Source organism: Rhamphochromis sp. 'chilingali' (genome assembly GCF_963969265.1).
Source record: "Rhamphochromis sp. 'chilingali' genome assembly, chromosome: 15".
NCBI lineage: Eukaryota > Metazoa > Chordata > Actinopteri > Cichliformes > Cichlidae > Rhamphochromis > Rhamphochromis sp. 'chilingali'.
In genome coordinates, this window is record NC_137942.1 from 877,262 (window position 1) to 891,498 (window position 14,237).

At 46.1% G+C, this 14,237-nt stretch overlaps 1 protein-coding gene across 1 annotated transcript in view; it reads right to left on the reverse strand.

Moving 5' to 3' along the window:
• LOC308410648 (MBT domain-containing protein 1-like) overlaps nucleotides 1–12,057 on the reverse strand; it is a 14,085-nt gene extending 2,028 nt beyond the window's left edge. The window contains exons 1-18 of the mRNA XM_080904155.1: nucleotides 11,907–12,057; nucleotides 10,692–10,926; nucleotides 10,475–10,608; nucleotides 9,099–9,210; nucleotides 8,527–8,606; nucleotides 7,940–8,057; nucleotides 7,165–7,299; nucleotides 6,939–7,027; nucleotides 6,760–6,858; nucleotides 6,282–6,417; nucleotides 6,116–6,171; nucleotides 5,360–5,464; nucleotides 5,133–5,280; nucleotides 4,538–4,620; nucleotides 3,536–3,773; nucleotides 3,390–3,461; nucleotides 2,774–2,962; nucleotides 1–2,376 (exon numbers count right to left, since the gene is read on the reverse strand). The exon at nucleotides 1–2,376 is cut by the window's left edge and continues 2,028 nt beyond it. Coding sequence (XP_080760281.1) covers nucleotides 2,270–2,376; nucleotides 2,774–2,962; nucleotides 3,390–3,461; nucleotides 3,536–3,773; nucleotides 4,538–4,620; nucleotides 5,133–5,280; nucleotides 5,360–5,464; nucleotides 6,116–6,171; nucleotides 6,282–6,417; nucleotides 6,760–6,858; nucleotides 6,939–7,027; nucleotides 7,165–7,299; nucleotides 7,940–8,057; nucleotides 8,527–8,606; nucleotides 9,099–9,210; nucleotides 10,475–10,608; nucleotides 10,692–10,926; nucleotides 11,907–11,927 — 2,157 coding nt within the window. The 5' untranslated portion in view covers nucleotides 11,928–12,057 and the 3' untranslated portion in view covers nucleotides 1–2,269. The remainder of the gene's footprint in view (nucleotides 2,377–2,773; nucleotides 2,963–3,389; nucleotides 3,462–3,535; nucleotides 3,774–4,537; nucleotides 4,621–5,132; nucleotides 5,281–5,359; nucleotides 5,465–6,115; nucleotides 6,172–6,281; nucleotides 6,418–6,759; nucleotides 6,859–6,938; nucleotides 7,028–7,164; nucleotides 7,300–7,939; nucleotides 8,058–8,526; nucleotides 8,607–9,098; nucleotides 9,211–10,474; nucleotides 10,609–10,691; nucleotides 10,927–11,906) is intronic.
• Nucleotides 12,058–14,237: the final 2,180 nt, after the last annotated feature.

The following is a 14,237-nucleotide window of genomic DNA, read 5'->3' on the forward strand; positions in this document are numbered from 1 at the left end:
GCACACGGACAGCAGTGCGAGTTTAGAAACAGGTTCAGTGCGCAGACGCTCACAGCTCAGCGTAAGACTCGAGTCTCAACGACGGATCTGTGAGACGACTGCAACACATCAAACAGCTCACACAAAACAACACAAATATAAATGTAGACACTTTTTAAAAAAATGTATCAAAGTAAACGGTTTCATTTTTAGTTTTTTAAATGCAGTACGTTAAAACTGTGTCTATGACGTGAAATTATTACATATTAAGGCAAAATTAAGAAACTAAAGTCTGAGTTTATGTTATGAGCTAATAATGAGTAACTGGTTTTGTCTTACTGGGGTAACGCCGGGAGAGTTACACTTTTAATATATCATAATATTATGAAATCCAATACACTGAGGAGCTGAAGCATGTCATGACAAAAAACTAAACTAAGAAAATATTTTACAAATTATTTTTAAATCAAAATCTTTGAAAGTGAGAAACTTCAAAATGCAAAAACATTCATGCCTCTCTTAAAGAAGCTGATTAAAGATCATCAGTCGGTTCTTCGCTGGTACTGAAGCTCAATTTACTTACAAGAGAAATTAAAACTGACGAGAATCAAGTTTGTGTGATCAGGGTTAAAACAGACAAAAGCAGGAACAGAGAAATCGAACACGTCGACAGATAAAGTCAAAACTATGAGACGGCAAATTTGTGACGCATTAAAAAAAATAAATTAAAAAATATAAAAACATAAAAAACTTTCTGTGGGAAATCATAAGAGTGTAACATTAAAGAGAAAAAGTTTAACACTGAAAGGTAAAATAAAGTAACTAGTAATGTAGCATACTCGCATACAAGTCAGGATTACATTAATATGAGTTTTTCCCATTATTGTTTCCAAAGTTTAGAAAATACGTAAAGTTGTTGTGTTTGAGCAGATGTTACGTTTGTAGCTTCAGCTCTTTAACATCTGTGTGTTTGTGCAGCTCCACAAATATGCTTTCAGCTTATTTTGGACTTATATCCTTGTCAACGTACACTTCACTGCCTGCAGAGTAAAAAACACAGATAAAGGAACATTTGGACATTTTTAGACATCTGTTAGCTTAAAAGCTACTTCAGGCCGTCCCCCTCACTCAGAGCGTCCCTCCACGCTCGATTTGATCAATTCACGTACCATGATCGTCTTCTATTACATATAGATTTTAAAATAAATCAAATATACTCATTTTACAATTTAAATATATTTTTTTAACCCAAAAATCGTAATTTTGTTTATACTTTTCTGAGGTATCCATACTGCGTAACGACGACGTACTTTTGTAGGTTTTTAGCTGCTGAAGTACTTCTGATGAAGACATCAGTGTGGTCAACAGTGCCTTTGGCCAAGGCTGTAAACTCAGTTTTTTCTACGTTTGGATCTGTGTGATGTCACAGAGAGGGGCAGCCAATCAAAGAACGTCGTGTCAAAAGGGGGTGGGGCTAAAACAGCTTGTATCAGAGAGAGGAGGAACTGAGATGGTGCATAAGATAAAGAAGAGTTATTATGAACTCTGAATCATGCAAAGCTAATGTAACACCATAAAAACATGGTGATGGAAATAAACAGAGCAGTAATGAATCCAGGACCGAGCGTTACTGCAGACCGCTACATCTTCCATTAACGCCACGCTGGCTTGTGCTAACTCTGCAGTCTTTACCTGGGCCGTGTGGATTCAGCACAGGCTGAAATAAACCCAACGATCCTGTGAAGCTGTGGCTGTGATTGGACGTTTAGCCGTCTCGATGAAACTCAAACACATTTTAAAATCATCAAAACAAAGAAAGCTTTGAGAAAACGTCACGTTTGGCTGATCCTTCCAGCAGCTCGGTGGATTGTCTGCTTCAGCGTCTATCGTGACCGATGCTCCGTTTTACCGTAAAAATAAATGCTGCAAACCTGTGGGCGGAGCTTCAAGAAGTGATCTTTCTTCCTTGGCATCCTCGTTACTCCAGCCGCTCACACTGAAACAGTGTTTTTATGACTACATCAGTAGTTTTAACGTTAGAACACGAACAACTACAAACAGTGGAGATCTGGGCGTTGGAAAAATTGTCATATAAAAGCTGTTTGTTGTTTTAACTGTCCTGCGGCGTCTTCTTCTCTAGCAGGGTTCAATTTTCAGATGGCAGTACACCAAACACAGCTAAAGAACACAGAGTTCTTTAAATGAAAGGTTAGGAGGAGTGGTCCAATGTTGGAGGTCACCAGTAGACGATTTCACATATTTGTGGGAGGGGAAGCAGGATGGAGGAGGCCTACTGCTGGTCCCGGCTGCTGAGGAAGTCTGCGGAGGATCTGTGTGTTTCTGCTTCAGTCCTGTGAGAAGATAACTCGGGCGCTCTGGCATTCTCCTCTCTGACTCCTGCAGAAACACAGACGATGCAGCACTCAGGCCATCACCACATTAAAGAGCATCACGGAGGCGACGCGGCGAACGAGAGAAAACAGCTTTTTGCCTAAAGTGGACGTCAGACTGCGAGGATGCACCAAAACAACATCTTCCTCAACACGTGCATGCAAACCTCAATGAACCGAAGCCACGCTGTAAAGACGAGCGTGCTCCGCACCCACGTGGCCGACTGCAGTGACACACGGCTCGTTGCTGCCGCTGGCTGAGGCTTCATGTTTAGTTTGGGATGTTTGACGACGCGGCGAATGCGTCACACACACCGCGCTGTTCATCTGTGTTTTAATGAGTTTTCATGACGCCCAGATTTGTAAAAACCACAGAAATGAAAGAAGGCTGCACGAGTGCATACCTGCCCCCCCCTCAGTGCGGGGGCTGCTCTCCAGGTTGGCAGAGGGCGGCTGGGCCGCGGAGGCCGGAGGAGGGGGTGACGGGTAATCAGGCGGAGTCTCGTTCTCGTCTCCCGATAGGCTCCTGGGGACACCTGTTACCATGGTGCCGGAGAGGCTGACGGGTCGCTTAGCGATGGGCAGCTTCCTCTCTGGGAGACCAAACAGGTTTTGTTAAAGAGACAGTACAACAATCACGTGCTCATGCAGCTCCTCCTGCTCCGCCCTTTCACCGTTTCTCCTCTTTCTGTCGCGACTGAAATGAAAACTGTTTTTTGGTCTGTTTCGTCTTTTTCTTTTTTTTAAGTCACATCAGCACACGTTTTGTTTTTGTTGGTCTATGATAGTTTGGGTCTGTGGCTGCAGCTGCTCAGTGTTTCCTGTTACTGACATCGTTAGGAGAATGTAACGATGTAAATGTTGGTCTCTGTGGGTGTGACTGAAGAACGCCTCTAATGTAAGAACGCTACAGGGAGGCGGAGCATTGTTTATTACTAAGCAGCAGTTTAACACGCAGCGTCCTGAAGGCTGCACCGCGGCACGTTTGTTACTCAGCGATTTAAAGAGACGCCGCCTCACTTTTCTTTTGTCCTTTGTACTGCTGAGACTTCTTCCTCTGTCTGGATGCTGCTGACTGCAGGTCTCTGGAGCCTGAAACAAACAAAAAAACACACCAGTTTACCCGTCCTTGTCACCATGGAAACTACAGATCAGGTGGGACTTACCTGCGTTAACAGCCGGAGGCTGCAGCTGGTAGCCGGTCAGCTGACACCAGCCCACCGGGTACAGGTCGGGCGACTCGCAGTCCACCCACTGGTCGTACTCGTCCTCCCAGCCGTCAAAGTGTATCCGTAGCAACCGGTGGACGATGCGCGTGACGGTGGCGACGCAGACGAGCCGCGGCTCCATGAGGTCGACGGCCTCCAGCTTCATACCGGGGCGGAACCCGTGGTTGGGGACGTCCTGATGGAGGACACGGACATGACGCGGCCGTTAACACGTGGGCGTTTCTTTGTTTCTAGTCGCCGTTTCGGTTCATTTGCCAAGAAAAACAAACTAAAAAGGCAAAATTGAAACTTTCACTCGGTTCCCTCCACACAAACAAACCCTGCAGTCCTAAAATACTCAGAAATATAAACGTTAGATATGCAAAGTCTTCATGCAGAAAAATTACCAAACTGCTTTTTATTCAAACTGTTTATAATTCTGTGCATCAGCAACATGGAAACGTCTGTTTGCTGTGAGTTAAAGTTACAGATGACAGTCTGTGTGCAGTGAGAAGCTGAGCGGACACAAACCTCTAATCAGCTCACATCAGTGTCAGACCTGCTGCAGACGGCGTTTTTGGGACAGATTTGTTTTCATTCAAACAACAATAAACGCATCAGACACCAACCTGGTGCGTGTTCTGTTGCTGGACCTCCAATTCTTTCTTTAATGATATCTTTGGTTAATTTACCTTCCATATATTTAACTAGAGTCACCTCTACGATGACGATGGTCTGCTGTAAGTGAGTGTAGACGATGAAGCTCCGCCTCTAACCACTGAGCCAAAAAACACTTCATGCGCTCTGGACTGAGCCGTGACATCGTCCTGGGAGTCTTTCTAATAATTTTAGTTCAACATGTCTGCTCTATGTTTCTACATCTACTCCCAGAGCTGCTCAGACTGCATTAAGTCATCATGCTGATGAATCACTGCTGACTTCAGCCCGTTTGAGCCTCACCCTGTTGAACAGGTTCACCGGTGCAGCCACAGACTTGCTCTCCTTCAGATATTCAAACCATCTGAAGGGCAGACTGGAGTAACCTGGACACACAAAGACAGGATCAGTTTGATCACAGTGCACACTACAGGGCAGTTTCAACAACACGACCACAGCTCCGTGAAAGCTGCGACGCTTTGAGAATGGAGTGAACTCCCCAAAGAACAAAACATGTTTTCAAATGTTTCCTGAGACATAAATATGACCAAAAAAAAACACGGTTCTGCAAATATCTTCAGAATAATGCTCATAGTGAGGAACTTTATTCTTTACTATGCTGCGGCACCAGTCTGCCCGTCGATCTCCGGCTCCCATCACTCGTGAACAAGACCCCGAGACACTTAAACTCCTCCACTTGGGAGGAGTTTCAGGGTCTCGTCCCTGACCCGGAGTGGGCACTCCACCCTTCACAACATCGTATCATTAAAAGGGAGAATCTGGAGGGATCTGTGTGCAGGGACGAGGCTGGAAATGAGGCTGGGGCAGCGTTAACGACAGCTGCAGGTTAAAGCTGCTCCCACAGCTGCGTGCCGCTGCCTTTCAAAGGCACTCCTACCTCTGGGCGGCGTCAGCTCGATGTTGTTAATCTCACAGAAGCCAGCGGGGAAGATGGAGGGAGACGTGGAGTGATAGCAGAACCAGTCCGAGCCATCGGCCGCCTCCGAGCCGTCTATGCCGATCATCAGGTACCCGTCTGCCAGGACCTGAGGAGGAGGCGACAGGTTAGATGGAGCCGGAGGGCGGAGCAGCCGGTTTCAGAGTGAGCGCTCAGCTCGCTATTACCTTCCTCACTGTGGCCACGCAGATTGCAGACAGATTCAGAGGGTCAATGGCCTCCAGCTTCATCCCATCTTCGAACCAGCGGCCGCTCTGATCCACTTCCTTCACCTTCAGGAAAAACAGGATAAATCTCATTCCTGTTCCTCCAAGCTGCAGGACAATCGTTCATCTCTGGTTCTCCTCCACAGCGTCTTTGTCCCGTCGCCCTCCCCTCAACCCAAGGTCACCGCAGACGGACGACCCCCCAAGCCTGGTTCCTCCTTCCTTTTAAAAGGCAGTTTTTCCTTCCCACTGTCGCCAAAGCGCTCGCTCATGTGACGTTATCTTATTGTGGCTTTTCCTCTTCTCTCTGTGTTATTGAGCAGCTGCAGGCGACTGTTGTTCTTATTTGGTGCTAAATAAATAAAACTGAATTGAATACATCAGTAACATCATTATTACTTAGATAACCATGACTGTTAGTGAAACATCACTGTGTCACACAGTTAGCACTGTAGGAAATATGCTGAGTGGGCGTGACTCATAGAATCGCCAACAGTGGACGAAAACCCATCAGGAAATATTTTGAATGAAATAAAAGACCTTCTGACTTATAATTAGAAACATGTTAAAATTAAAGCCTACATAAATGCAAAATTGATATAAATTGATTTTATGTCCATGAGGAGCCAAACTCCACAGGTGGGACCAGATTACAATCAGGTAACTCAGGTGTCAGCGGATGTAGCAAAGCCAGAGGCGACGTCGGGTGAAGCTCACTTTGGCAAACAGCTGTCCAGGTGCGTCCATCTGACCGTCCAATTTCTTCGACACATCTGGGAACAATCACACAGTACATGTTCTTCATCCTCATGTTACACGCTGGCTTAAATTCACTGTTTTCTACATGGAGTCTGGTGGCCTGGGATCGAATCACCTGACCCACCGGATCGTTTGAAGCGGTGTCCAATGGATCGCGACCATCCGATGCTGTGGATCAGAGGGCTGTACATGTGACACCAGAAGTCGTCGGTCCCATCGTCGCACTCCTCGTACACGAGCCGGAGACGACCGCCGATCACCTGCGACGACGCAAACGTCAGGATAACATTCACGCAAATAATACTAATAAACTGGATAAGCAGAAGAGATAGATCAACAGCTGTATCAGAGGCGGTGGGTGGAGCACCTCAGGGCTCCGTCACTGGTCTACTGATTTATTCCTTTAGATGTTATTTGTTTTGAGAAACTACACAAATGTACGATTAAAATGCGCTGCTGAGCCTCTGGTCCTGCAGCTTTGAGTGTTTCCAGGTAATTTGACATAAAAAGTTATTTAAAATACACAAATACTCATAAACAACGACTCTGGCAAAGAGACATTTGATCTGCCGCCCAGAGATGCTTAGTTTACTGTGACTCACCTGTTCCACCAGAGCCACTCGAGTCCGGCACAGGTGAGTCTTATCCACCACCTCCACCCTCATCTGTTTCTTGAAGGGGAACTGCATGCTCTCCTGCACCTGAACAGACACCTGAGTTCAAACTCAGTTTCAGGACGAAGGTTATTTAAAAAATGGATTACGTGCGTTTTCTACGTCACCTTGGACGCGAAGTCTGGCGGCAGAGTTTTGGAGCCTGTGAGTCTCTTGATCAGGAACGTTTTCCAGTTGGAGAAGCGGTGCAGGATGGCTGAGAACACACACACACACAGATATAAGTTTACAGCCTAAAAAGAAGTCTATTTGTTCCTGTGAACCTGATTACTCAGGACTGTGAAACTGATCTGAGGTCTGAGGACAAATCTGCAGACAGGAAGTGACCCTTACACTGAGGGGGGACCAGAGGTTTCCCTCCAGCAGCACACCAGCCCACCGGGTGGATGTCTGGCACGCACAGATTCAACCAGAAGTCTCGTGTAGAGTCGCAGTCGAAGCCCTCGTATCTCAGCAAAGCCTTAAAACCTGCACGTGCACGCACACACACACGCACGCACACACACACGCACGCACACACACACACACACACACGCACACACACACACACGCACGCGCACACACACGCACGCGCACACACACACACACGCACACACACACACACACGCACACGCACGCACACACGCGCACACACACGCACACACACGCACACACACACACAAATTAGTTTCATCACCCAGATGGTTCAAACTCTGCAGGAGCCCAACAAATATTTCAATCTCATCTGAACAAAATGCAAACTCAAGATTTACGTTAAATTAAGGTCAATTTAATGTCATGTTAGAGCACAGGTGTCAAACTCTGGCCCGCGGGCCAAATTTGGCCCGCGAAGCCATACCAAATTACTATTAGAGCTGGCCTACTGGTATTATATAGCTAATATATATATATTGTTTAGTATGAAACCTTTGCTTGTTCCATATTCAGTTTTTCAGCAAAACTTGTTTTAGTCCATAAGAAAAGATTCATTCTTATATCTGGAGGAATAAATATATTTCAATAAATATTAACGTTAGCCCGCGACTTGGTTCCAGTTTTGAATTTTGGCCCACTGTGTATCTGAGTTTGACACCCCTGTGATAGAGTGTGTGTGTGTGTACATGTGTACCAGCCAGTTTGATGATGCCAGCGATCCAGTAAACCTTCATGGGCAGCCCGCTGTCAGTGTTCGGCACCTCGACCCGGATGCCTTCGCTGATGCCTCCCCACGAATTTCCCATCGGGACCTGACAAACACACAAAAATAAAATTAACGAAACATCCGACCGCACGCACGGCGCCAGTTTCTTATTCCCGAGGTCTGAGATCGACCCCGAGCGAGACACACGTCCTGTTTTACAGCTCAAACAAATTCACACAAACTCTGAAGTAAGCAGCGGCGAGGTCGTCTGAGCTGGTTTCCTGTCTGTCAATTTAAAGGTAAGACGCACAACATCATCTGCGTACGTGACACGCTTCACGAGAGCCCTGGTGATCCAAGCGTGAATCAGTGAAAACTGCGCAGGGTTAAAGCTGCAATGTTTGACCTTTGACCTCGTGTTTGAATCTCACAAACGCTGGTGACTCTGTAGTCAGGGGGAGGAGCTTCTTTCTGATGATTAACGCAGTGAACTCGTTTCGTCGTGCTAGTATCGACTGAACACTGTTCACAGGGAGCTTCATCATAACGGTGAGAAGGACTCTGCTTGTACCCACATGTTGGAAACAGCTAACCGGCGCTCCCATTACATCTCCGTCTCCAAGGTAACGACCCCAGTCGAACAACTCCATGGACACTGCGAAGAAAACAGAAGGCGTGATGTGCAAAGAGAAACCTGACACGTTCATCAAGAAGTGCTCAGTGGCACAACGGCAGGAAAGATTCAACTCCTCTGAGAACTGATGCAGAGCAGAGTTCATCCGATGTACGATTTAAAAATCAGCTCGTATTTATTACTCTTTGAGAAGAGCGACCGCTTCGTTCTCATTTCCTGCCGTACGTGTTAAACACGAGCTCGGTGCGTGTGCACTCGTCAGACACGCCGAACCCTCATGTTGAAACTGTTTTTTCTCATCATGGATCAGTATGATGTCACATGGAGCAGACAGAAGCCCCACCCACCTGCTCTTCAAATACTTTGCAGCCAATCAAAAGAAAGTTATTTTAAAGGGGGAGGGACTAGAAGATGAGCCACACCTACAATCTGACCGTGTTTGTGTTTAACATGTAACCAATGAGAAAGTCGATTTCAGTCCCAGCGTGGACGTGTCAGCGCTGCTGAACTCACCGCTCTTCTTGACCCCGCCCTGCTGGTTGGCCTGCTGCTGAGCGTAGGCGGCGAGTTTGGTCATCAGAGGCTGCTTCTGCAGAACCTTGGCTTTCTTGGTAGGAGGCTTTCCCTGACAAACACAGACACACGGAGCCCGTCACACCTAACATCAGAAAAGTTCAAGGCAAAGTGTTCCTACACCCAGGGACCCCTGCTGGTTTGACGGTGAAGCGCCAATAATGAGATAAATACGAACAGGTAAAACAAACAAAGTGTAGAAATAAACGGAACCAGGCTCAGGGAGGGGCGGGGCCATCTGCTGCGACCGGTTGGGGTGAGAGAAGGAAGACAGGATAAAGACATGCTGTGGAAGAGAGACAGAGGTTAATAACAGATATGATTCAGTGCAGAGAGGTCTGTTAACACATAGTGAGTGAAGAAGAAACACCCAGTGCATCATGGGAAACCCCGGTAGCCTACGTCTATTGCAGCATCACTAAGGGAGGATTCAGGGTCACCTGGTCCAGCCCTAACTATATGCTTTAGCAAAAAGGAAAGTTTGAAGCCTAATCTTGAAAGTAGAGATAGTGTCTGTCTCCTGAATCCAAACTGGAAGCTGGTTCCACAGAAGAGGGGCCTGAAAACTGAAGGCTCTGCCTCCCATTCTACTTTTAAATACTCTAGGAACAACAAGTAGGCCTGCAGAGCGAGAGCGAAGTGCTCTAATAGGGTGATATGGTACTACAAGGTCATTAAGATAAGATGGGGCCTGATTATTTAAGACCTTGTATGTGAGGAGCAGGATTTTGAATTCTGGATTTAACAGGAAGCCAAAACAGGAGAAATCTGCTCTCTCTTTCTAGTCCCTGTCAGGACTCTTGCTGCAGCATTTTGGATTAGCTGAAGGCTTTTCAGGGAGTTTTTAGGACTTCCTGATAATAATGAATTACAGTCGTCCAGCCTGGAAGTAATAAATGCATGAACTAGTTTTTCAGCGTCACTCTGAGACAGGATATTTCTAACTTTAGAGATGTTGCACAAATGGAAGAAAGCAGTCTTACATATTTGTTTAATATGTGCGTTGAAGGACATGTCCTGGTCAAAAATGACTCCAAGGTTCCTCACAGTGTTACTGGAGGCCAAGGTAATGCCATCCAGAGTAAGAATCTGCTTAGATACCATATTTCTAAGATTTTCAGGGCCGAGTACAATAACCTCAGTTTGATCTGAATTAAGAAGCAGAAAGTTAGCGGCCATCCAGGTCTTTATGTCTTTAAGACATTCCTGCAGTTTAACTCATTGGTGTGTGTTATCTGGCTTCATGGACAGATAGAGCTGGGTGTCATCTGCATAGCAGTGTAAATGTATGCTATGTGTTCCTACACCCCCGTTACCTGCAGCCTGGCGAGGATGCTGGCCTTCTTGGAGTTGGATGAGTAGCTCCTGGAGCACGAGACGCTGCAGAAACGTTTGGTTTTGCTGTAGAAGGCGTCTCTGACGCCGACCATGCCGCACATCTCACAGGTCGCTGAGGAGAGCAGAGAGAGAGCAACTGAGGACGCAGATCGACCGACTCAGAAAACCAGGTCCTGATTCTAGACGTGAACTGACCCATGCCGGCCTTCCCGTCGGGGTACGTGTACACCTGACCGTTGGTCTTGATGAGCGTCAGTGAAGAGGAGGGGTTTAGCTGAGTGACCCCTCCTCCTAACTCTTCGTCCTCGCTGTCCTCGGGACTAGAGGCGCCGCTCCCCCCGCTGGACTCGGTGCTGCAGCTGCTCCGGTCCTCATCCAGACCGTCCAGCATTCCGAACGAGTCCCGCCGCTTCCGGGACTGACGCTCCACCTGAGGACGGAAGACAGTCTAAAGTCACAAAGACCCCCAAAAAGCCATTGACCCCATTAAAACTGTATTTAATCCACAGAAACACAATCGTAACCACAAATATTTTATTAAATGTTCTCAGGTTGTAACAACAAAGATCTGTGAAGGTCATGAATATTCCTTCTCTGGTCCATCCTCTGACCTCTACCCATCATCACGTCGCAGCAGTGGGTTTGGAGCTCCTGCAGCGCTGCAGCACAGAGAGGCTGACTGACAGCACAAAGACAGAAGCCACAACACCGGGTCACCTCCAGGATTCCCCTCACTTCCGCTCACTCTGAGCCCCGACTGCGGGGTTAAACCTGTGCACCCCCCGCCCCCTCTGCCAGCATTAAATTCGGCGGCATTAAATTTGTGCAGCACTGCAGTCTGCTCCTGGAAAAGCCGTTTTTCGGTGCTGATCCACGGTGACGCTCCGCGCTCTGAATGTACGAGTATGTAGCGGGAAAAAGCAAAACGATAAACACGTTTACTTTTTATTTAATTAAAACGTGTTTACCGGAATACATGCATGCCGAATTAAAAAACATGTTGTCAGGTTTATGAAACTTTTATAGACAACATCCAGTCCAATGTTTGTCTTTGGAAACAAGCAGCAAAACTAATACCGAAGGACTTTCAAAGGAGATCTGACACGAGATTTTGGCCATAACAGGTAAAGTGAATATAAATCTACGTTTTGGCCGGTTACATAACTACTCCAGTCTTTATATAGATACAGAATTAAACTCTGAGTTGACCTTGTTACCAACTGATGAAATTATCTTGCGTTTGAACATGTGTTTCTGTCAATGAACGAAAGTATCTTAAATTTAACGATTTCTCAATGGAGTTTTGCTTTAACACTCAGTCCGCGGTCGCTTTTAAGCAGTCCCTAAAGCAAGCATTAAAAATGAAGGAAGACCCGCTTCCGGGCGGCTCGGGGGAGCCCCGGGACTCACCAGGTCTCTGGGGTTTTCCATCAGGTGGGGTCGTGAAAGGAGTACGCTCTCTGACAGCAGAACCCGCAGGAGCAATCATTAAAGACCAGCGGCAGACATGTCAACAAAACACCAACTGCTTCGCTGCGCAGGCGCTCGACAGGCTGACGCTGATTGGCTGAGGCTCCTGCTTCGTGTTATTTAATAAGAAATGATGAGTCCTCCAGGGACCCCTGCTGGTTTGACGGTGAAGCGCCAATAATGAGATAAATACGAACAGGTAAAACAAACAAAGTGTAGAAATAAACGGAACCAGGCTCAGGGAGGGGCGGGGCCATCTGCTGTGATTGGTTGGGGTGAGAGAAGGAAGACAGGATAAAGACATGCTGTGGAAGAGAGACAGAGGTTAATAACAGATATGATTCAATGCAGAGAGGTCTGTTAATACATAGTGAGTGAAGAAGAAACACCCAGTGCATCATGGGAAACCCCGGTAGCCTACGTCTATTGCAGCATAACTAAGGGAGGATTCAGGGTCACCTGGTCCAGCCCTAACTATATGCTTTAGCAAAAAGGAAAGTTTGAAGCCTAATCTTGAAAGTAGAGATAGTGTCTGTCTCCTGAATCCAAACTGGAAGCTGGTTCCACAGAAGAGGGGCCTGAAAACTGAAGGCTCTGCCTCCCATTCTACTTTTAAATACTCTAGGAACAACAAGTAGGCCTGCAGAGCGAGAGCGAAGTGCTCTAATAGGGTGATATGGTACTACAAGGTCATTAAGATAAGATGGGGCCTGATTATTTAAGACCTTGTATGTGAGGAGCAGGATTTTGAATTCTGGATTTAACAGGAAGCCAAAACAGGAGAAATCTGCTCTCTCTTTCTAGTCCCTGTCAGGACTCTTGCTGCAGCATTTTGGATCAGCTGAAGGCTTTTCAGCGAGTTTTTTGGACATCCTGATAATAATGAATTACAGTCGTCCAGCCTGGAAGTAATAAATGCATGAACTAGGTTTTTCAGCGTCACTCTGAGACAGTATATTTCTAATTTTAGAGATGTTGCACAAATGGAAGAACGCAGTCTTACATATTTGTTTAATATGTGCATTGAAGGACATGTCCTGGTCAAAAATGACTCCAAGGTTCCTCACAGCGTTACTGGAGGCCAAGGTAATGCCATCCAGAGTAAAAATCTGGTTAGATACCATATTTCTAGGCTTTTCAGGGCCGAGTACAATAACCTCAGTTTGATCTGAATTAAGAAGCAGAAAGTTAGCGGCCATCCAGGTCTTTATGTCTTTAAGACATTCCTGCAGTTTAACTCATTGGTGTGTGTTATCTGGCTTCATGCACAGATAGAGCTGGGTGTCATCAGCATAGCAGTGAAAATGTATGCTATGTCTTCTAATGATGCTGCCTAAGGGAAGCATGTATAATGTAAACAGAATTGGTCCTAGCACTGAACCCTGTGGAACTCCATAATTAACCTCAGTGTGTGAAGAGGACTCTCCATTTACATGCACAAACTGGAGTCTATTAGATAGATATGATACAAACCACTGCAGCACAGTACCTGTAATACCTACAGCATGTTCTAATCGCTCTAATAGGATATTATGGTCGACAGTATCGAACGCTGCACTGAGGTCTAGCAGGACAAGCACAGAGATGAGTCCACTGTCAGAGGCCATAAGAAGATCATTTGTAACCTTCACTAAAGCTGTTTCTGTGCTGTGATGAGCTCTGAAACCTGACTGAAACTCTTCAAATAAACCTCTGCAGATGATCTGTTAGCTGTTTGACAACTACTCTTTCAAGGATGTTTGATATAAAGGAAGGTTGGAGATTGGCCTATAATTAGCTAAGACTGCTGGGTCTAGAGATGCTTTTTGAGTAAAGGTTTAACTACAGCCAGCTTGAAGGCCTGTGGTACATAGCTGATTATTAGAGATAGGTTGATCATATTTAAGATCGAAGCATTAATTAATGGCAGGACTTCTTTGAGCAGTTTTGTAGGAATGGGGTCTAAAAGACACGTTGATGGTTTGGAGGAAGTAATTATTGAAGTTAACTCAGAAAGATCAATTGGAGAAAAAGAGTCTAACTTAACATCAATGGTACTAAGAGTAGCTGTAGATAATATTACATCTGTGGGATGATTACTGGTAATTTTTTCTCTAATGATAAAAATTTTATTTGTGAAGAAGTTCATGAAGTCATTACTAGTGGACCCCTACGTCTGCTCCAAGAGGGGTGGCTCGCGCAGCCCGACCAGCCGCGGCCCGTGCACAACGTGCTTGACTATGTAAGTTCGTTTAGGGAGAGGCTGCACGCTGCATGTGAGTTGGCGCGCAG